This window comes from Misgurnus anguillicaudatus, chromosome 16, assembly GCF_027580225.2.
Source record: "Misgurnus anguillicaudatus chromosome 16, ASM2758022v2, whole genome shotgun sequence".
In the NCBI taxonomy this organism is placed as follows: domain Eukaryota; kingdom Metazoa; phylum Chordata; class Actinopteri; order Cypriniformes; family Cobitidae; genus Misgurnus; species Misgurnus anguillicaudatus.
In genome coordinates, this window is record NC_073352.2 from 6,835,400 (window position 1) to 6,857,620 (window position 22,221).

The 22,221-nt window shown below is 38.2% G+C and overlaps 1 protein-coding gene across 2 annotated transcripts in view; it reads right to left on the reverse strand.

Moving 5' to 3' along the window:
- The window catches only part of thoc2 (THO complex 2), a 101,056-nt gene that overhangs the window by 7,165 nt on the left and 71,670 nt on the right, over positions 1 to 22,221 (reverse strand). For both annotated transcript variants that reach the window (XM_055177276.2, XM_055177275.2), the window contains exons 30-36: positions 21,738 to 21,837; positions 17,210 to 17,559; positions 16,992 to 17,050; positions 15,702 to 15,737; positions 555 to 683; positions 346 to 412; positions 20 to 159 (exon numbers count right to left, since the gene is read on the reverse strand). In XM_055177276.2, coding sequence (XP_055033251.2) covers positions 20 to 159; positions 346 to 412; positions 555 to 683; positions 15,702 to 15,737; positions 16,992 to 17,050; positions 17,210 to 17,559; positions 21,738 to 21,837 — 881 coding nt within the window. The remainder of the gene's footprint in view (positions 1 to 19; positions 160 to 345; positions 413 to 554; positions 684 to 15,701; positions 15,738 to 16,991; positions 17,051 to 17,209; positions 17,560 to 21,737; positions 21,838 to 22,221) is intronic.

Below are 22,221 nucleotides of genomic sequence, written 5' to 3' on the forward strand. Positions count from 1 at the left end.
AGTTGTTCAGGAACGAAACCTTTTTGCCTCCCGAGGTCTTCTCCGGTTTGGCCAGATCGCTCTTGTCCTTGCCGGTGGTTTTGGAGCGTTTGCCGGTGTCCTTGTCGTTGGAGGGCGGCGATTCTGAGGGGCTGGCGCTCTTGCTGTGTTTGGATGAGCCTGTATAAAGGGCAAAGGAGCGAGCGGTCACACGTGAGTCAGATAACAACAACCGAGTCGCCACGGGGGAGGCTTTTTGATTGCTTCCACCGCAGAGAAAGACAACTTTCTGGTTCGCTAGGCTTGCTTTTCCCACTCCTGGCGGAGGAGCGAAACACATTTAAAAGATAGGCATTTTCCACTCACTCATTCCATTTTCATCTTTGCGGCGCTTGGCTTCCTGGCTCATCTCACGGTCGCTGTTGGAGTAGTCCTAAACGCGGGACAGAGGGAGAAAATGGCGTCAGTTTGCGCTCCTTCTCAATAATTTTCTGTTTACACGAGCGTTCGGTGTTGTTCAAAGCGCCCCGTTTTCCTTTGTGAACACAGAGAAAGTCCCAGACAAAGCCACTCACTCGTTTTCTGTCCTTCCTGTCTTCTTTCTTCTCCCTCTCTTTGGAGCGGTCCCTGGATTTCTCGGACTCTTTCTTCTCCTCGTCCCTCTCTTTGCTCTTGGACAGGACTGTGGTGTGGTTAGGGTGGTGCTGAAGGTGACATGAAGAGATAAAAGCAGAGTTAGTCTCACAGTGTCACTTCATTAAAGCCGTACACATGACGTCCCATTTTTGCTATTAAAGGCTTAATGCTTTTACTAAACATCATGCATGTAACAACAGCTCCTTTCACAAGCACCTAAATGCAACTGGATTTAATGGATCAAGGATTTCACCTCCACAAGAGTCAAGGTAGTGTGAGTTTACAAGGCTTCAAGATTGCTTAAAAGTGAAAATGGGATTTTGGAGAATGAATCTGAGGATTTTAGTAGATTTCATGCATAAAAATGATGAATTGTGCTTTATAAGGGCGATATCAGGCATCAACGATAGGCAGACTTACAGCGGATCGATGATGCATTTGATGGTGCCTTGTTTGCCATTTTATTATTTTTATATTTTATTTAATTTTAAAATATTTAATTTTAAATTAATTTTTTTATTTAAATTTTTACTTATTTTATACATTTATTTATTTTATTTTTGTCCATCTACATAATCGTATAACGTACTCTTGAGACACTGAACATGACAAACGAAACATGAAACGATGTTCATTTTTTTGAGTCCAGTATCTTGTCACAGATAAATAAGCAAGCAAACGTTTGCCCTGCCCCCTGATGATGTTGTGTACAGTCAATGTTAAACACAGATGAAAGAACAGACACTATTGCAACACTAGTAATGCTATTACTGTAGCTTGATTTGTTTGGTAAAGATAAACCGTAAACACTGACATGAATCATATAAAACGTCCTTAACATCTGCTACTAATGGTTCATTTCCTCTGAAGTCAAGCACTTAACAATATGCTACAAAACAAAATATCCCAATGTATCTCCAGGACTGTTTAGATATGCAAGACAATGTGGCAATGATAACTTCCTCTGAGATGGAGGCACATTGTGAAGAGCAAATTAATCTTGGCATCAATTCTCCAATAAGAAACTGTAAAGTGTGTTTGAGGAGTTCATACAGAAAAGTAAGCCAGACCAAATGTTATTTGTTGTATGTTTTTGAATATGAAGATGGCTATGTAGCACTGTCCTCTTCTAAATCTTAACCAACAGAAAGTGTCTGTGTGAGCTGACTCTTACATCTGATGACAAATGTACCAATAGTCACAAGTACAGTATAGATCTCCCTGTGGGCATAATAAAGTAAAATGTATAAAAATGCATTTCAGCCACCAGAAGAGTTGGAGCGGCCATCTTGGTTTTTGCCAACCGGCAGATGGCATCATTGACTTGCATTTAAAATCATGATTTAAATTTACCTGGATTACAGCGTATCAGTCACACAAGATTAAATTTTAGGATATGTGTACGTAAATTAATTGTTACTTCTGATGTTATTTGCAATGTAGGGCTGGGTATCGATTCAGATGTTCCAGATTGATTCGATTTCGATTCACAAGCTATCAAATCGATTCGATTTCTATTCGATTCAAATTCTCGGGCTGTTTTTTATACTCGGTTTTGGATTCAACTCAATGAATATAGATTATATATTATATTATATTATATTATATTAGAATAAAGACTGAATGAATGACAGGCTAACCTCTCGGTCCTTGGTAACATCACGCAAGGAAAAAAGAGGGTGACATCTAGGGGAGAAGACCAGTTATTAGATTAACGTTAACCTTACGTTTAATGTTTGCGGAAATAAATATGGGGGAAAAAAAAAACGTTTTGTGGACTTTAAGAATCAATTTTGAATCAACCACGTAAAAAATTAATCGAAAAATCAATCATTTTTTTTGCCCAGCCTTATTGCAATGTTTATGTTTTAATTGGACAGGATAAGAGATTCATAGAAAACATTAAGGTGAGTGTGTCTGCTGCATTCTGTTGTAATGACATAGATGCGTAAATAAAGTTTTATGACATTAAGAGAATACACGGTCAGAGCTATTTATCTGAATAAGTTGTAAAGAAAACTTAAATTCATTGGCTTGTTATAAGCATATCAGCATTAGGCTTGTCACAATAGTCTGTATAACCGGTGACACCGGGGGTTCAGCCTCTCACGTCTTCCACCGTCATTTTGATTTTTTCTTGTAATTAAATTATTTAGTTTCGTTAGAGAGAGCAAACACTAACAACTGAATGTGTGAATTAACGGATTTCCGCCACTGGCTCAAGCACTTAATTAAACCAGCTGTTGCACTCGCATTGCACGTGGATTCATACGTGATTTAAAGCAGCCTACAACAGTTGGGTCAGTTGCGTCTAATTCAAAAGTCAAAGTAAAATGCGCAAGTCTGCATGCGCATTTATAAGCCCCTCCCACCCGGTATCACCGGCTTTGTCACGCGCTGGGAAAATTCTGTCACGGCAACAACCCTAATCAGCATTGGGGGGTTGTTTTTATATTGCTGAATCAAATGTTAGTTGTTACCTTAACCATTTTAAAATACATGCCATTAACATCGTTAACACATTTTACTGTACAAACAAAACAAATCTGTATAACGTAACAAATGCAGAACTTAAAGCATGATTATTTATTTAGATTTCATAATGAGCATGTTTGTGATTAATAATACATATGCTGCGGTCTATTCGCTGATCTGATATGTTCGTTACTGTAATGAAGATGAATGCATAGTAACTCATGGTTTAAAATGTACGACTTTAAATAAACAACTAGCAAATGCTAATTATGTTTGTGTTGTAATAATGTACAGGGAGACTTCAGACATAAAAACGGTGACTGGTAAAGTAGTATTTTGAAATCTTTTATAGTGATAGACCGATATATCGGGCCGTTTTTTTGCGAGTTTTATGTGTATCGGCAACGGCCGATACATGGCTGCTGTGTTCGTTGATTTTTTCCGTCATTATTTACAGAGTGCTGGAAGCCGCAAGCGATTGCAGGTCATGTAACTACAAACAACCATCCTTTCCATGAAAACATCGAAAGCTCAGCCCAACAGCTGATCATAGCTGGACAAAGCGGGTTTTTATTTCTCATTTCTATATATATATATTTGTAGTAGTAAAGTGCTAGAAATCAATATCCTTTGCTGATAGTTCCTCGTCATTGTGGAGAGTGCAGTTTATTGTTCCATGGCACCCTCACCTGTTTTTACTATTTTTTTAAATATAGTTTTTTTTTAGTTCAATAAATGTTACGTTTTTAAATTGAGACTTGTTACATTTGGCATCATCATGTCATTTTTATGATGTAAATTGAGTAAGCAAAAGCAGTATCGGCTCCAAATATCGGCAGCCTGTATCGGTCATTGGCTAAGGCTGATGAAACAAAAATCGGTATCGGCACACACACACACACACAAAAAAAATGCATATCGTTCAATCTCTAATCTGGTATCACTCTATAAATTAAATAAAATGTTTGGGCATACCAATATGGCGGCATGGTGGCTTCACAATTGTGACGTCATGAGCAATCCAGTGATTTAAATAGATCTGTGGTTTCAGTGCAAAAATCAAAGGAACTAATATGCACGCTACTGGTTAAATATTAGGGCTGTGTATCGCCAGCAATTTCCCGATACGATACGTATCCCGATACAATGGTCCCGATACGATGCGCATCACGATAAAAGACTATTTTGAATGACATTTTTTGTTCAGAATTTAGTAACATTATTATTATTATTATTATTATTATTTGTTTATTGTACATTGAATAAGCAGTGTTGTAACAGTTGTGTTTTTGCCATTCATTTATTAGCTTTTGGGGTAACATAGAAATGCTTAAAATCCCAGAGTTAGTACTTATGTTTTTTTAAAAGCAGTTTTACAAAGATAGTGTCTTACTCTAGGCATTATATTTGTCTCTCATTATTCTATATCTATGAATATATCTATAAACATGCAGTCAGAGTTAATACTATTTAGTAGAAATCAGATTATTAATGTGACAGCTATAGTTTGAAGTAGCTCTGTATCTCTTCTCTAGACGTACACTTTTCACACGCAAATCTTTGTCGTGTTTCTTCTCAAATGCGTTAGTACTGTTTTATAAGAGAGTGGCTAATAAAGCTCTTTGCAGTGGTATAGGCTAAGATATCTGCGCTTTCATACTGAACTCATTGATTTTAAATACGTGCGCACGGAGAGAGAGAGAGAGAGAGAGAGAGAGAGAGAGAGAGAGAGAGAGAGAGAGAGAGAGAGAGAGAGAGAGAGAGAGAGAGAGAGAGAGAGAGCGAGCGAGCGAGGACGCGGCTCGCTATGCAGACACGTGCGCCAGCGAGACAGACACGCAAAGTGAAAGTATACTCCGCTACCTTTAACTCTACGTACTCCACGGGACACATGCGTCCTTTCCATATGGATCACGGATCAACAGCAATTTGTCACGACACGTTGCTTTCATAAGTGCATCCGAATCGATACGGAAGGTGCTGTATCGATGCGCGTATCGTCAGGCGTCCATGACGATGTATCGTCGTATCGATATTTTGAACACAGCACTATTAAATATCTGAACTGCCTGATGCACATGTCCACATATATTACACTAAGGTAAAAAAAAATGCTTAAAGGTGTTATTCACCCCCCACCCAAAAAAGAAATTCTGTCATCATCTACTCTACTCTATACATATTGCTACAGACGCGTGTTCTGATCAACATGATGAAAACTATTTTGAGCAATGTTTAACCGAACAGAATCCCCTTTGACTTTCATAGTATTCTTTTTTCCTACTATGGATGTCAGTGGGGCTTTGATTGGTTTGGTTACAAACATTCCTCAAAATATCTTGTTCAAATCTTGTTTATGAAGACAGCTCACGTGTATGCTTCTGCTCTCAGGTATACAGTACTGTGTCTATTTTTATCCTGAAGACCACGCAGGCTGCCAGATGAATGAGACACAGTAATGAAGCAGCCCACATGATCGTGTCGAACATTACACATTAACTTTAACAAGAGAGCTTTATAACACACTACAACAAACTCTTGATGGTATTTGTTCATTAGCAGTGCATCAACATTCCAGCTGGAACAGACACATACAGTATACAAGTCTAACGCAAACAGATGCTCGGAGCTAAAACTTCAGATAGAAAAACTGATTTGGTCTTGCCAAAATGATCTTAAGATCTTTATCAGAAGTGTGTGGTAGTGGGCAGTAAAACAGAAGAGGAGAGAATAAATATATGATCGTTGTTCTGGCAGAAGGAGATGCTTCATAACATGCTTAAGTGTTGCTGCCAGCTCTCCTACACATTCAAAGGTACTCCGATGTAAAACGTAGGAGAGAGAAACCGATGGAGAAGATGAACAGATCAAGAGACTTTATCCTAAAGGTCAGTTTAGTTTGATTTCTTTAAATGACCCCAAGCATTTACTTGAAAAGGGCTGCAACTTACTAGGGGTGGACCGATATATCGTCCGATGATTCTTGCTATGCTTCTCAATGAATTACGGTGAAATGCTGCTATATTTAATAGCCAGAGGGCGCTCTCGTGCAGAAACTCAATATGCACTGCAGACGAAGGACCGTACACGTGCAACTATGACACGCAGTCTCAGGAAATTACTTAAGGATATTTTTATATTGCTGTTCTTCAAAACTTTTCAAATATTTTTATGATTATAAACAATATGTACGTTTATGTTTGACAAATGTGTTGCTTTTTCAAATGCATGTTTAAAATGAATCAAACTAACACTGATTTCAGATCGATAAGGACTTACTGATCAAAAGCTGTACGTTTCATAATAGTTATCGACCACGTATAATTAGCATTTATCGGGGCACCCCTACAACTAACGATTATTTTCGTAATCGATTAATCGGGCAATTAGTTTTCGATCAATCGACTAATCAGATAAAAAATTACTCAATTCGATTTTTCACTTATTATAGCTAAATAAGGCACTAAATCAGGGTATTTATGTGTAGACGTGTACTTTTAATATAATATTTCAGATTTTTATATTTTAAGCCTTAAATATAAAATGTTTACACATTTTTAAATAGTAAAATGTGTTTAAATGTTAAAACATAAAGAAAACAAATTAAGTCTACAGGGATGTGCTAGTGAGGAAATTTTGCCACAGATTAATAAACTTATTTTAATCTTCAGCTTTAGACCTTGATGAGAATTAACATTGTACATTATTATCAAAATAAATAAGCCATTATGATATGAAAGTGATATACATGCGTAACAGTAATAATGTTACAGTAATAATAATGCTGCCTCACGATTAGTCACACGACTAATCGTTTGCAGAATAAAAATTTTTGTTTACATAATATATGTGTGTGTACTGTGTATAATAATTATGTATAAATACACACACATACACACACACACACACACACACACACACACACACACACATATATAGTTAAGAAACATTTGCATGTGTATATACACATGTATATATTTATATATAATCTATATTATATATAAATATTTATTATATAAATTTATTACAAGGCTCTCTGGAATGCTTGATTCTGATTGGTCAGTTGAGACATTTGCAGGTTCGTTCTTTTCAAATAATAACCGCTCCAAAGTAATAACGCATAGCCGGACTACTTGTATGTTTAAAATCCCTTCGCGCCAACAAAGATTACTGTTTGGCGCCATCTTGTGACAAACACTGGACAACCACAATTAAGAATGGAACATTTTAACATTAATTTTAACATGTATGGAAAAAACTAAACATTTAAACAGTGGATAGAAGAATGAACAACGACAAGACACAGAGAGCTTACTGAGACTGAACTTGACAAAATAGAGCATGACAGCTACGAAGCCAACACCAAAAAAAAAAAACAGAATGGGCATTAAAACTTCTCAAAGACTGGCTAAAACAGAAAAAAATGGAGACAGACAAGTATGAAGCAGAGGATATTAATAAGGTATCACGATCATTTTATGCATCTGTGCAAAGTTTCGCGGAAGGATAAAAATGTTAAAACAAATATGCCAATAAAATGTTTCAAATTCATATTCATGTCCAGTTTTTTTCTTATGTGGCAGGTAGCCGTGTAATAAGCGGGATTATGTAGAGGCAGCCGGTAGTTGTTGGGAAATAAGCCCCTTCAGTGTGATACAAGACCCCCGCTTCGCGTCGGGTCCTGATCACACTGTCGGGGCTTATTTCCCAATAACTACCGGTTGCCTCTACATTATCCCTTACATAGACATATATGTCTGTGTATTTATAAAAACATAATTATTATACACAGTACACACATATATTATGTAAACAAAAACGTTTATTCTGCAAACAATTAGTCGCGACTAATCGTGAGGCAGCACTTAGTAATAAAAACCTAGATTTCCCCCTTACTTTAAAACATATAGAAATGTTATTGTCCTGTCAGAGTTGCCAGATCCACATAAATTCAGCCCAATGTCCATTCAAAATTAGTTCAAAAGCATTCCAATGACTCTTCACAGCCCAAATACCAACAACTTATGAACCAAATCACCCAATCTCTAACACGCCGGAAAACATCAACCTGCAGAAACCGTTTAAAAGAAGCCCAATTCTCTACTCAGCTGAAAGGCCGAGGACCTGGCAATGCTGCCTTGCTTTTAATCAAGCTGGTCGCGCGGTGAGAAGAAAAACAGCTGATAACGTGCAGCTCACGCTGTATGAAGAAAATGTGCCTGACTTTGAGCAAGCAGCTCACAAAAATGTATTCTTATAGATTTCCCTCAAGCAACCTGCTGTCAGGTATAAAATGTGTTGTAGTCTCTAAAGTGAGTGGATGAGACATTATTACACCTCATTACACATCTATCTCATTCTGGATTTTTATGGCAGGTGGGTCATTGAAACAGCTTACAGTAAAGCTCCTGAACTACATTACTGAAAGAGATTTACTGTATTATTATTGTACATTTATTGAACACTGCAGTCTTTAGAACAGCAACATCAAAATGTTAAAGCAATAAACTCTGCAAAAAGCTTTGTGCCTAACAATAGCTCAGAACTACGGATGAAATCTGTAATCCGATTGGTCCACAAGTTTCCAGACTATTGAAGGTCACGGCTATTTACTAGCTCATATGATGGGATGATTTCTACACCAATTTGCAATGAAGTAGTCATGGTCTACAATATTGTTGACACTTTATTTTCAGTTTTCCATTGTTTAATGTACAGGGTTCCCAAACCTTAATTAACTTCAAATTCAAGGACCTTTCAAGGACTTTCCAGGTCCAATACCCTCAAATTCAAGGACAAATGTGGGGACACTTTTCAAGTGAGAGCAAGGTTACATCGTGTTACCTTTTAAGATAAATGTTTACAGTTCCCTTTCGAGGGAACTTGCGCTGCATCACTGTGGTGACACTTTTGGGGACGCCTCCAGGGTTAAGTGCGTCTGAATGTGTATATAAAATTCAACCAATGGTGAGGCTTAACGACAAAGACAGGGTGACGCACAAGCCAGGAAGTATACTGCTATTTGAAATATTGCCAAAGACGGCGTTACATGGACGCAGGAAGTATGGCAAGGGAGATGCAGTGTCTCGTTCCCTTCTCAGGGAACAACAGTTACATACGTAACCCGAGACATTTTCATGTGTCAAACACAAACTATGCAAAAAAGCATTTTGGTATGAATCAGAATTCGCATACAGAAGATATAAGCATTTAAAGTGAACTGTTTAGCATGTGTGCTTACAAGGCTAGAATTTTTATGATATTATCCTACATTACACAGAGAATAATATGGATTTTTTCCAGAAAACTTCTTGCATAAAATAGATTCAAGCACTTTCAATGACCTATATCTATGTATGTATATCTTGAATTATTTCCCGCAGATTCACAAACTTTCAAGGACTTTTTTTCATTCTGAAACAATGGCATGCAGCTCTTCATTTTTTTATTATTTCAATTTTCAAATGTGCTCATACAATATTACTGGGACACTGACATTTTTCATATCATGACCTTCTTACAAGATCACAACATATAACATATTGTTACACCAGCAAAATCCAAACGAGGGTACGTTTCGCATCTCAAGCATGTGAGATGAAAGATAAATCCACCTCTCAGAAAATAAAGGACAGCTGAATTAATCACATACATCAAACTAATTATTCAACTGTGTCTAGATTACAACATACAGACATTTGTCATCATATCCTATGAGAAATGACTGTGACTCCTGCAAGATAAATGCTGCCGTTTCAGTAAACAAAGTGGAGTTTTGAACAACTAATGCAAAATATGGCACTTTACATTGCATAGTATTCCAATGGTTGGGTCAGTTTACTTTTGGGGGCTTTTCCACTGGGTACAGTATGTAGTACCCAATACTTTAGTACCACCTCCGGTTGGGGTGATACTGAGCTGATACGATACCAAAACGTGATGTGAAAACATTGTAGATCACTAATTGGTCTGAGAGAATCATCATTACAAGCGTCAATGCTAAATGCAAGATTAGCTTTATCTTCATGCTAGGCTGGTTAAAGTAAAGTAAGCTGACACAACCTGATCCGTGGGGTACTATGCAATGGAAAAGCTCCAATATATTTACGTTGAGTCCACCAGACTATAAGACTTCTTCCCTATTTAATATTGAGATGATACTGCACTTTAATGTTAGGAAATAGTTTAATAGCGCGAGAGAAAGAGAGAGAGCGAGCGAGCGAGGAGAATAACAGGCAAACAGGCTAAAAATTCAACTGGATTGCTTTTTGAGGTGTTGCCGTCAGCATATTTTCAAACATTCTTCAGTGACCAAACTGCAAAAACACTTATCTCTCTGCCAGTTGACAGGAGCTTTTCAAAAGAGACTCGAGTCCAATCAGACAGCGAGGACTAAGAAGAGTCCAGGAGAGCGTAGCCATGGGAAGAATGAAAGATATTGTTGGAGTGAAATTACATTAGCAGACTATAAAATGTCCTGACGGCGCAAGGGAGCGAGGTGAGAGCTGAATGTTTCTGGGATATTTGGACATCTTTTGAAGAAAAATCTGACTTTTTAAAGAACCAGTACACATTTTGGACCAATATGAAAATCCATAACTAGTATACAAAGTGCAGTAACCTATAGTTCAGTGGTCTCCAACATAGTGCCCGCACAGAGTCTCTGAGTCGCCAGTCAAAGCACATTCTATTTATAGCCTCAATTTTAATATTTATTAGCTTGACTTTTGTTATGTACAGTATGTTAACATTTTAAACGATGATAAAACATATCAACAAGTAAAACAAAATAAAGTTAAAGTTTTGAGTAGACTATATCAAAAAAGTAGCCCTCCAGTTTGCTTTATCTATTATGGTAGCACTTGCTGACAAAAGGTTGGAGACCCCTGATATAGATATATAATCCGAGTGTGTCAAAACCTAGTGAGCCGTCTATCTGTACAGCTTTTCTTAGCCTCCTACTATAAGAATAATATATAAAATTACTAGGGTTGGGTATAGTTTTAATTTTAGCGATTCCGATGCTAATTCGGTTCTTATCGATTCCTTGTTCAGATTTCAAAATTCTTAGTGAGAGAAATATCTTTCAAGTATTTTCTTTATTGTATTCTTTCCACATATAGGGGTGGTTTCCCAGAAAGGGATTAGCTTAAGCCAGGACTAGACCTTAGTTTAATTAGGAAATATAACTAGTATTAACAAACATGCCTAAAAACTAGGGCTGGGTATTGTTAGCAATTTCACAATTCGATTCGATTTCGATTCTTGAGGCTTCGATTCGATTCAATTCGATTCAATTCAATATTGATTTACTTCCTTCGATATCGATTCAATAATAAGTAAATACACAAGCAATTAAGTACCCGAGTATATTTTTAAATAATGTGTGTAGTATTACTAATGTTCAGAGGTGGAAAAAGTACTAAATATTTTACTTAAGTAAAAGTAAAGTTACTGGTCTAAAAATCTACTCAAGTAAAAGTAAATCATTAAAAAGTTACTTTTTTTACAGCGGGGAGAGGTGGAGGATTTTAGTATAGTTCAAAAACGACAAGGGAATATAAATCTCAAACTAGTTATTTTTAATTGTAGGAACATCTTTAGAATTAAAGTGCAATAACAAAAAGTTAATAAAATAAAAAGCTTTTTTAAACTAAGAAACATTTATGGAATTATTTAATGATTTTACATGTGAGTTATGCACTTTTGAAGGTGGTCAGCAGCTTGTAAATACAATCACTATAGTAAGGTTGGAATTGATGTACTGCTGGTAACATACATTATTTTATTAAACTATATATCTAGTTTAAATGAGCATATAATTAGATGAGTGCCATGTCATACTTTTGACACGTTTATTGTCTTCTAGCGTCCCTGACCTGGGTACCTGATGTCAGACCTCTCTCTCTCTCTCTCTCTCTCTCTCTCTCTCTTCTGTGTCTAATGTCTAATGACCTGCGCATTTTCGAGGACGTTCTGAAGTTGTGTTTGACTTGACGCGAAGCTGCTAGACTGCGATGGATAATGCGCATTGTATTAAAAACTGCGTCATGCAAATGAGCGTTAAAACCCGGTCTGCAATTTCGTACTCGAGAGCATGAATCCTACCTTTCATAGGAATGAAACACTCGCTTCGCGATAGTGGAAAGTGGTCGCTTAAATATGACCAGGGGTTTCTTTCGTAAGATTTGAACTGAGGCGGGTCTGCATTAGGGCGTGCCTGTCTCGTCTGTTTCCATGGTTCTTTTTGCACGTTCCCCCGCCCATCAATCATCCGTTGCGCGTCTTTATCACCTTGCTTTTAAAAAAAAATACTCTGTAACGGATATGATTTAAATAGCGAAGTAAAATACTTCAAACAAAACATACTTAAGTAAAAGTAAAAGTACAGATTTTAAAAACTACTCAAAAAAGTAAAAGTACACAAAAAAACTACTCATTTACAGTAACGTGAGTAAATGTAATTTGTTTCTTTCCACCTCTGCTAATGTTTGATCACGTTGATGGTGCAGGCTTGAAAGAAGTGCTGCTGTTTGCCATCTTTGATCTTTCTGTTTTGATATAGTGCGTCTTGTACAACGCTGAACGCTCTCACTAGAGTGTTGCCCACAGCGCCGCCACTGGCCGGGGGGGCCGAATCGATTCATAGGATTTGATGAATCGATATTGAATTGAGAAACAAATAATAGCAATGCATTGATGAATCGATATTTTTACCCAGCCCTACTAAAAACATTACCGTATTTTCCGGACTATAAGCAGCATTTTTTTCATAACTTGGCTGGTGGTGCGTCTTACAGTCAGGTGCGCCTTGTAAGTCAGTTTGAATTAATTTTGACATTTATGAGGCACGAGACATCATTACCGTCTACAGCCGTGAGAGTCCGCTATATGCTGCTTCTGTATTTATGTAATTCTATGGATTCAGTGATGTGGAATGACGAGTATGCGAACTTCACGCTAGTTGGATTGTTCGGTTAATTTAGACTATTCAACCTTCCGGGTAAGTTCTGTATACTATGCTTTATCGTTTAAATAACTGATAATATTACTTTAACGTACAGCATCTATTCAGCCTGCTGTTCTGTCTGCTCTTGTTTAGTTGAATAACTTGCCTTTCCAGATTAAATGTCTGTTCTTCGGCTTGGATTTTGTAAAATAATTTTCAAAATGAACGCGACGTATAGTCCACTGTGACTTATATATTTTATTTCGTCTTAATGACGCATTTTTTGAAAGATGCTGCTTATACTCCGGTGCGGCTTATAGTCTGGAAAGTACGGTACTTGTTTGCATTTTAAGGGCAAAACAAAGGGCACTGATGTATTTTAAGATATGTCAGTGCAAGTTGTTTTGAGTTTGGAAATTTATTTTAGTCTAGGACTAATCTAATCCCTGTCCAGGAAACCAGCCCTTAGTCTATAACCTGTTGGCTCTAACAAAATTAAATTTTAAAAAGTGCCAGAATTAACGTTTGATATCATTTTAAATAAACTATGTTGTCCTCTAGCTGCCTAATATATATTGTTATCGTTATTAGTAAATAAAAGTGATCAGTCTTACAAAAGAGATGTCAGTTTATCCAGAAGTATGCGACTTTAATATGAAGGTGAATCTGTGTTTTGTACCCGAGTTTGAGATGCTGCTATTGCTAATATAAGCTGTATCTTGTGGGCTGTAGGAGCACTCACGGCTGGGAGATTTAAAGGGGTCATATTATGGGATTTTTTAAGGTGTAAAATAAATATTTGGTGTCCCCAGAGTCCGTAAGTGCAGTTTTAGCTCAAAATACCCCACAGATAAGTTATTATAGCATGTTTAAATTGCCACTTTGTAGGTCTGAGCAAAAGTGTGCCAGTTTTGAGTGTCTCATTTAAAATGCAAATGAGCTGATGAAATGCAAACACTGATCGCATGATGGTAGTTTGTTGTAATCGAAACTCAATTGTGCTGTGAATAATTTTTTCTCTCTCTTTCTCTCTGCACTATGGCAGTGCTGTGGTTGGATAGTGCAAATTAAGGGGCGGTATTATTGTAATAATTCTTGCTACCTGCCTCACAAAACAGGCGAAATCTAAACCAACCTAATTTTTCACATGCTTGCAGAAAATGGCTCACCCAAACAAAGTTACTGGGTTGATCTTTTTCACATTTTCTAGATTGATAAAGACACTGGTGACCCAATTATAGCACTTAAACATGATAAACGTCTGATTTTCACGCTATGACCCCTTTAAACACGAAACACTAATTCAGAGTAACGCTGTGTTTCATCATATTAGAGGTATTTCCTCCCTTACACAAAATATCCTTACCACATTTACTACATTTGTCAATTCTACAGTCTTTTTTCACAAAGTTTAACCAAACTTTTGAACGTTTGCTGCGGTCAGTCATAGTGCTGAGTGTAATGCATGTACTACTTCGCATGTGAGTAATGAGATACGGTTGGTCGCAGGTCCTGGCAGATAGATACAACTGTAAAACGCTCACTGCTGTTTGCCGTGCAAGAATGACTAAAAAGGTCAAGAATCGATAAACAGAATCGAAATGCGTGCGTCACATAACTATTCCCCAGATTTTTATATGGAACTGGTTCTCAATACTCAACCCTAAAAATGACATACACTGTAAAAAATGTATTTAGAAATAACAGTATTACTGGCAGCTGCTTCCCAGCAACTCACCGCAGATTTAAGTTTATGTTTTTTACTGGCAACAGTTTATTCAAAGTTAAACGAACATTGAACATGAACAAGTCTTTATCTTTACAAATGAAACTATAAAATAACAGCCTCATGCAAAGCATTCTGGGAAACAAAATCTGAAGGAAAAAAAGGATGATGAGGATTTCTGGTTCCCAGAATGCTTTTATATTTTTGCATTTTATAGTTTCATTCTGTAAAGACAAAGACTTTGAACTAACTTTGAACAAACTGCTGCCAGTAAAAAACATAAATCTACAGTAAGTTACTGGGAAACAGCTGCATAACTACAGCAATTTTTTACAGTGTATGTCTGGCTTTTTATGCACATACAAGAATACTACAACTGTGTAGGGCACCTAATTAAAAAACATATTGTCCAAAATAGGAAATGTAATGTGGATAAGAGACTGTGTTACATTTGAATCCATATGCTCTCTATTATAGGCGCTCTAAGCGAATCTGTGCAACGTCACTTTTTGTTGATGTTTGAACTATTTTCAAACAAACGGAACGTAGCTAACTCCTCCCCCTCCCTTCTGTGCTTTCATGAACGCGACCAAACCCTCACCCCCAAATCCTTCTTGTCATTTATTGGCTGGAACACTTTTTTATGTTTCGTGGTGCTAGGTTTGGCCACTGTGTTGTTATTGCCGTTTGTGGAGCCTGGGCTGTCTACAGAGATCACATTTGTTTTTTACAGTTTGATCAGCGGTCAGGTAGCAAGCAGATAGTGAGGAGATGTTTGATGTATGTAACAAAAAATGTTTATGGTCTAAAACGCGTGAATTCGCTTAGAGCACCTTTAAGTGCATATGGACTGTTTTCAGAGCTTTTATTAGGTAGGAAGCTCACTAGATTCAAAGACACGATCACAAACGATTAAGAGCTGAAAACGTATCAAACCTTTGATGTGGAGTCCTTGAAGTCGTTGAGATTGTCCTGTAGGAATGAATGGAGATGACAGATGAGCTGGAGAGGAGATGGCACACAGCAGGAGAAAGGATGGGGGGAGGCTGGCGCTGGCCGTCACTCAACACATCCCCCTAAAGACCTTCAAAGACTAGAACTTTCACATGGTTAGAGACGAAGAGACTGGACTATCGGAGCCTAACGTCAGTCTGTACTGAGCTACCTCAACTTAAACCTGCTTGATGATGGTCACTGCATTAAAGATACATCTCTTATCTTTGGCCTAAAATAGAGCAAACATTCATTAACTTAACTATGGGGGTATATGAAAATCATAAAACAAATCTAAACTCAGCTAGGATTCATAAATGAAGGGCACTGGAATATGAGGAGGTCATGTACACTTTGGTCTTGCTCACAGACAAATGCAAGCAGATCCCTCTGGGAAGGCTATGCCCACACACTTTTCCCGGTTGGCTTTATCTTTACGGCGTAGCTGCTGGAGACGCGCCTGGATGCCGAAGAGGGGATGTTTGCTGGGCGTGTACGTCTCTCGACGAGCCATTTCCACAGCAGGACACCGACAAACACCGCAAGCCCTCCAGAGCAATTAGGGCGCACAAAAAATCAGGGAGGACCGAAAAAGCAAGCAGGGGTGCTGAAGAGGAGCATATCCTTGCCGGGAATTCCAAGATCGGTGACTCAGCACGACAAAAATCCAGATCTTCCAGTTGTCACGGACATCTGACGCTATATTCAGGATATCTTCCAGCAAAATCATTCTCTCTTCTTCGTATTAAGTAAAAAAGGGCGATTTTATCTATGTTTCCTTATTACTTTTGCTTTCTCCGCATGTAATGTGCTACGGTTTCAAAAAAATCAAAACGGAGGGCCATTTACGAAAATAGACATCTATATTTACACATCTTTACAAAAAAGTATGCACGTTACACAAAAACAAAACTTTAGGCACTTGGGTAGATTCTCTTAGCATGTAAAAAAACCTTCTTTAGGATCAAAATATTAAGCATGTGCCAGAAGTCCTTTTTGTCAAAAAAAATCTGACGAAAAAAATCTGACAGAAAAAAATTATTTCCAAAAATAGTCCATAAGCTGCAAATTTTCCCCCCACTGCTCTCCTACAAGGGATGGGCTCCAGAGGCCTCCTCTCACACTCCTCAGGGGTGACGTGGATGGACGAGGAAGGTTTGGAAAAGCACGTGATTCTCCGACAGGTAGGGACAAGAGGAAAGAAGTGTACAGCTCTCCTCAGGCCATACTAACCTTAACTGCAGAGGAGTGCGACGGTGACGAGTGCGTGTCAACCTTTCGTCTTTTTTGTTCTGGATGGGAAAGAAACAGGAGGCTGTCAGTTCATAGCATTTTTTGATGTTAGATAAAGGTGATTATAAAGAACAGTGTTGCTGTGCAAGTCTTTACTGGGATATTTTACACAAAAATGTTATATGTAAAACTGATCCCCCATGAGATTATATTCTTACCCCGCTCAGATTCAACCCCGTCAGATCTGGGCGTGAGAGACTTCAGACCTCCGACCCCAGCGGTCTTCTCCACCTTGGCGCTTTCCTTTGTCTTGCTGTCGTTGGAGACGTCACGTTCTTTCTCGGCAGATTTCCCATCATTCTTGCTCTTCTCTTCTTTCTTGTCCTCCTTCCTCTTGTCCTTATCAGCCTTGGGCGTCTTCTCTTTGCCATCGGTGGGTTTCTCCTCTTTCTGTTTGTCCTTCCCTCCTGTTTTGGCCTCTGGAGTGTTTGACGAGTTCTTCTCCTTCTTCTCTTTCTTCTCCTTCACTGTCTTCTCTTTATCCTCCTTCTCTTTGATCCCTTTAGTGCTGTGAACAGAGCAGGTAAAAACTGAAGGCTTGAATTGTTAACACCTGTGTTTCAGATGTAAACCAGTACTTTGTGACCAAATATGCTTTTATTCCAAAATGTTGCTTTCATGTTGAATATTCCAGGCCTTGAAACAACTTTAGTTTACAAGGCAAGGTGTCCCTATTAATGTTTGAAGAGCAGTCAAGGCATGAATCTTGTGTTTTTGAGACAGAACAAGTAGCATGTAAAAAGTATTACCTAACACAAAATTGCATAAATAGAAGCGAGTTTTACACATTCAATCATCTGTATGCCCTCCCTTGAAACAGCCATGTCCCACCCGACCAGTCAAGACTCCTGTATTTAACATTTAAAGGCAGGGTGCATGATCTCTGAATGCCAATGTTGACATTTGAAATCACCTAAACAAACATGCCCCTATCCCAATGGAATCTGGACCTTCTTTTTATATACCCGCCCCACACATACGCAACCTAGGTAACGATGTTGGTAAGTAGTCACAAGTGCTGTGATCAAAATATCGATATGACGATACATCGTCATGAACGCCTGACAATGTGCACATCAATACAGCACCTTCCGTATCGATTCGGATGCACTTTTGAAAGTAACGTGACGAATCGCTGTTGATCCACATGGAAAGGACGCATGTGACCCGCGGAGTACGTAGAGTGAAAGGTAGCGGGTTATACTTTCACTTTCCATGTCAGTCTTGCGGGCGCACGCGTCTAAACAACTTGCGCACCGCGTACGCTCTCGCTCGCTCGTTCTCTCTCTCTCTATCTCACGCACGTGCGCGTTTAAAATCAATGAGTTCAGTATGAAAGCGCAGATATCTTAGCCTGTACTACTGCAAAGGGCTTTATTAGCCACGCTCTTATGAAACAGTACTAACGCATTTGAGAAGAAACACGACAACGAGCTGCATGTGAAAAGTGTATGTCTAGAGAAGAGATACAGAGCTACTTTAAACTATAGCTGTCACATTAATAATCTGATTTCTATTTAATAGTATTAAGTCTGACTTCACGTTTATATATTCATAAATATAGAATAATTAAATGAGAAACAAATATAATACCTAGAGTAAGGCACTATCTTTTTAAAACTGCTTTGAAAAAATATAAGTTAAGTACAAACTTGATTTTAAGTATTTCTATGAGTTACCTCAAAAACACAACTGTTATAACACTGCTTATTCAATGTACAATAAACAGATATACTAAATACAGCGAAAATTCAATAACGTTACTAAATTCTGAACAAAAATAAAATTCAAAACAGTCTTGCATCGTGATGCGTACCGTAACGTGGCCTTGTATCGGGAATACGTATCGTACCAGGAAATTGTTGCCGATACACATCCCCATAGCTCTGAGGAACGAGTACTCGATCAACTGGGGGCGGTGCATTTAAAGGGGCGGGGCATACGCGTCATGGTGAAAATGAAAATATTTTTATTAAAAACACTCGAATAAAACTTAATTTTGAAGAAACTAAGACAGAACAATGAACACATACTAGATTATTAATGAATTAAAGGTTTTAACAGAAACCTATTTCAGGAAAAGCTGCGCGATGAAGTGAAACTAAAGGGTTAATAAACACAAACCGAAGCGCTTTCTATGTGACACACTCTACATAATATTAACGGCACATTCACACAGGCGCAAGCGTTAACGCTTAACGCAAGGCTTGTCTGAAGCGTGGCCAACAGCCAATCACAGTGGCCGCTACACATGCTCCGGTCTTCCATAAATGTTATTGGCTGGCTCTGCCTAGGTCATTTGCATAAGGCGATCTGATTGGCTGACGCACGCGTTGGCGCTTGAAAAGTTGAGAAATGTTCAACTTCTTCCCCCGAGCAACGGCACTGACGTGGCGCAGACAGATCCACAATTCAGTTCGGCAACGCATGACGTCACCCATTAAAAGTGAATGGACGCTCCGTGTGAATGCACCGTAAGCCTTTAAACAACATAAATGTATTATACAACCAACGTGCGTATATCTGCACAAAATGCAAGAGTTCAATCAAGTTTTCAACTAAGTTAAAAACATATTGTCCAAAATATTAAATGTAATGGGGATAAAAGAAAGTTTAACTCCCGTTGTGGATGTGTACCTTTTACAGCGCGCTTCAAACAGGTCCAGTCAAAGCACCGGCTTCATAACATTAAGCAGCTTTAAGTCTTTTGCTATCATTTTAGCGATTAGCTGTGTCGTGTCGTTCTCTTACCTCAGTCAAGATGTAATGTTAATGCTCGTATGGCTCTCTGGTATCTCTTTTGATATTTGATGTTTAAATATGAGATAACCCATTGAACTTTTGACGGCGCTGTACACTTTGCACCTGACTGACTGTATTTCCGAAAATCACGGCATCCTTTAAACCATAGTGCCTCAGTGATGTAAGGTGTGGTTTTTGAATCATGCAAGGTAATGTTATGTCATACACCGGTCGGCGTAGCTTAACGCGACATCAAACGCACATCTCCAGACCCAGTCTTTACTACCACATGCACTTGTAATGCTAACCAGACATCCATATGCCGACATAACCGCAATAAATAAACCCACATGATCATCGTTTTCGTGACTGATCATCGATGCCACGTTCGAGAACTCGAGCAATCCCTAGTAGACACGCCCTCTTACTGCTAATTGGCTACAAGTGTGCTTTGGTAGTTGGCTTGACTGCCTTTCCAAAGTGTTTTTCAAAAATTATGCACACCGCCTTTAAAATCAAAAGTTCATCTGTTGAATTTACAAGCAAACAAATGTACTAAGAAATATCACAAACATTAAATATAAGTAAAGTCTTTCAGTGAATCATTTTATTCTAAATTTTTGAGAATTTAACTACATTTGAAAGCTTTACAACAATCCCAGACTCTAAGTCATCAAATCACACACATCAGCATACCACAGTAAGAAACAGGTAAGAAACGTGGAAACGGGGATTAGATGAATTACAAGAAAGAAATTAAATTAGGTGAGACTGTGAGGATTTGGGAAAAGAAACCAAGTATTATTAAGTTTGTGGAAATTTGCGACCAACCGGCAATACCGAACGCAAATCACTTAAAGGTTTAAATGGCACGAATCCAACAGCATGGTCACAATGTAACATTTGTTTTTTTATATTGAAAAGTAATTATTATATAGTAAATGTTGTTTTAAATTTTTGCTGGTATTACCTCATCAACTGCGATTACGCTACAAGTTGCCACAGTGTGTTCAATGTAATACATTTCTCATACAATAACCTATTACATTATGTACTTAAAAAATATATTACATTAAGCTCAATTTTATTTTTAGAAAATTGTTCCATTAGGAACATTACAATTATAATTTAATACTTAATAATTATGTGCCGTTTTTACTTCCATGATTAAAAGCAGCTTGAAAACAGCTCATTCAAAAGCGATATAAAAACGCCATGAAATGAAATGTACAGCATAAAAAGCAAAAATAAGAAGTGAATAAATCATGAATATAATTCTGAAGCTTTTTGTTAGGATGTGATCGTTTTAATTAAAATGGCTGATATTTGACTCATTGGCTTCTCCTGCCCCCAAGCTAAAGGATGAACCTCTTGACTGGGTCCATTATTAAAGCGGCGCACATCATGACCTCTTTGGCCTCTCATCTCGGGTGAATTACAAATGCCTGACTTGGGCACTTTTCCTGAACCCTGAGAAACTCATTCTATTCACACCAGTCCTGAATGGAAATGAATAGGGACATCGCTTGCCAGCGTCGCCACGCGACATTCATTGAAGTATTTCTTTCAAAATGATGTTTTACACAGCCAATTTGATGGGCAACCACGGTGCGATTGTGCGTCGTAACAGCCGTGCCTTTCGGAGGCTGTTCCTTTCAAGACGTTTCTCTCTGCAATTGCTCAATTTAATAGAATTGTAACAGGATTCTTGCCTGGAACGCTCTTCAATTTGATTACACAGTTCATAAGGAAGGTAGACTTTGATAAAGGATTGATTTATTTGGAGAGTAGTTTGAAATAATAAGCCCCAGCTAAACTTTCACACCCCAGGGCTTCAACTTTTAATAACATTATATAAGAGATGAGAGCAGTTCATCATTCGCTGCTTCGGATGTACGCTAGCGAGGTTGTGAGGCGTTGGGACTCGGCCCTCGGTCGAGGTACCTGTTAGGCGTGCTGCCTCCGTTGCTGCTCGCTTTGTTTGCAGCGCTGCTGGTTTTGCTGGCAGTTTTCTGCGCCGCCTGTGATTTCTCCTTGGATTTATCTGCAAATACACAAAGCCAGTACAGGGCAGACCTTCATTATTTAGGCCACAGTTTACGAAATAAGATGATATCATTTAAAGCCCGGGATACACTGCACATTTTTTTGCTAATCCAGTCGAAAGTTACCATAGTAAAACAATCGTAGTGATTTTTGTGATCGTGGCTCTTAATAGGTGGTCTTGTGTCGTACAGTGAGAGAGGTTAAAAGATGGATGTTTTCCCGGTTTTGCGACCAAAGATAGCCCACAATAGCTCTCTGACAGCGTCAGAAACTCAGCCTGATCAATGCACAGTGTGTTTGCTGCTATGATCGGTGTATCAATATTTGTTTAACACTAGCGCATGCTGATGACGTTGAGCTAATGTGTGTCGCAGCTGTCGAT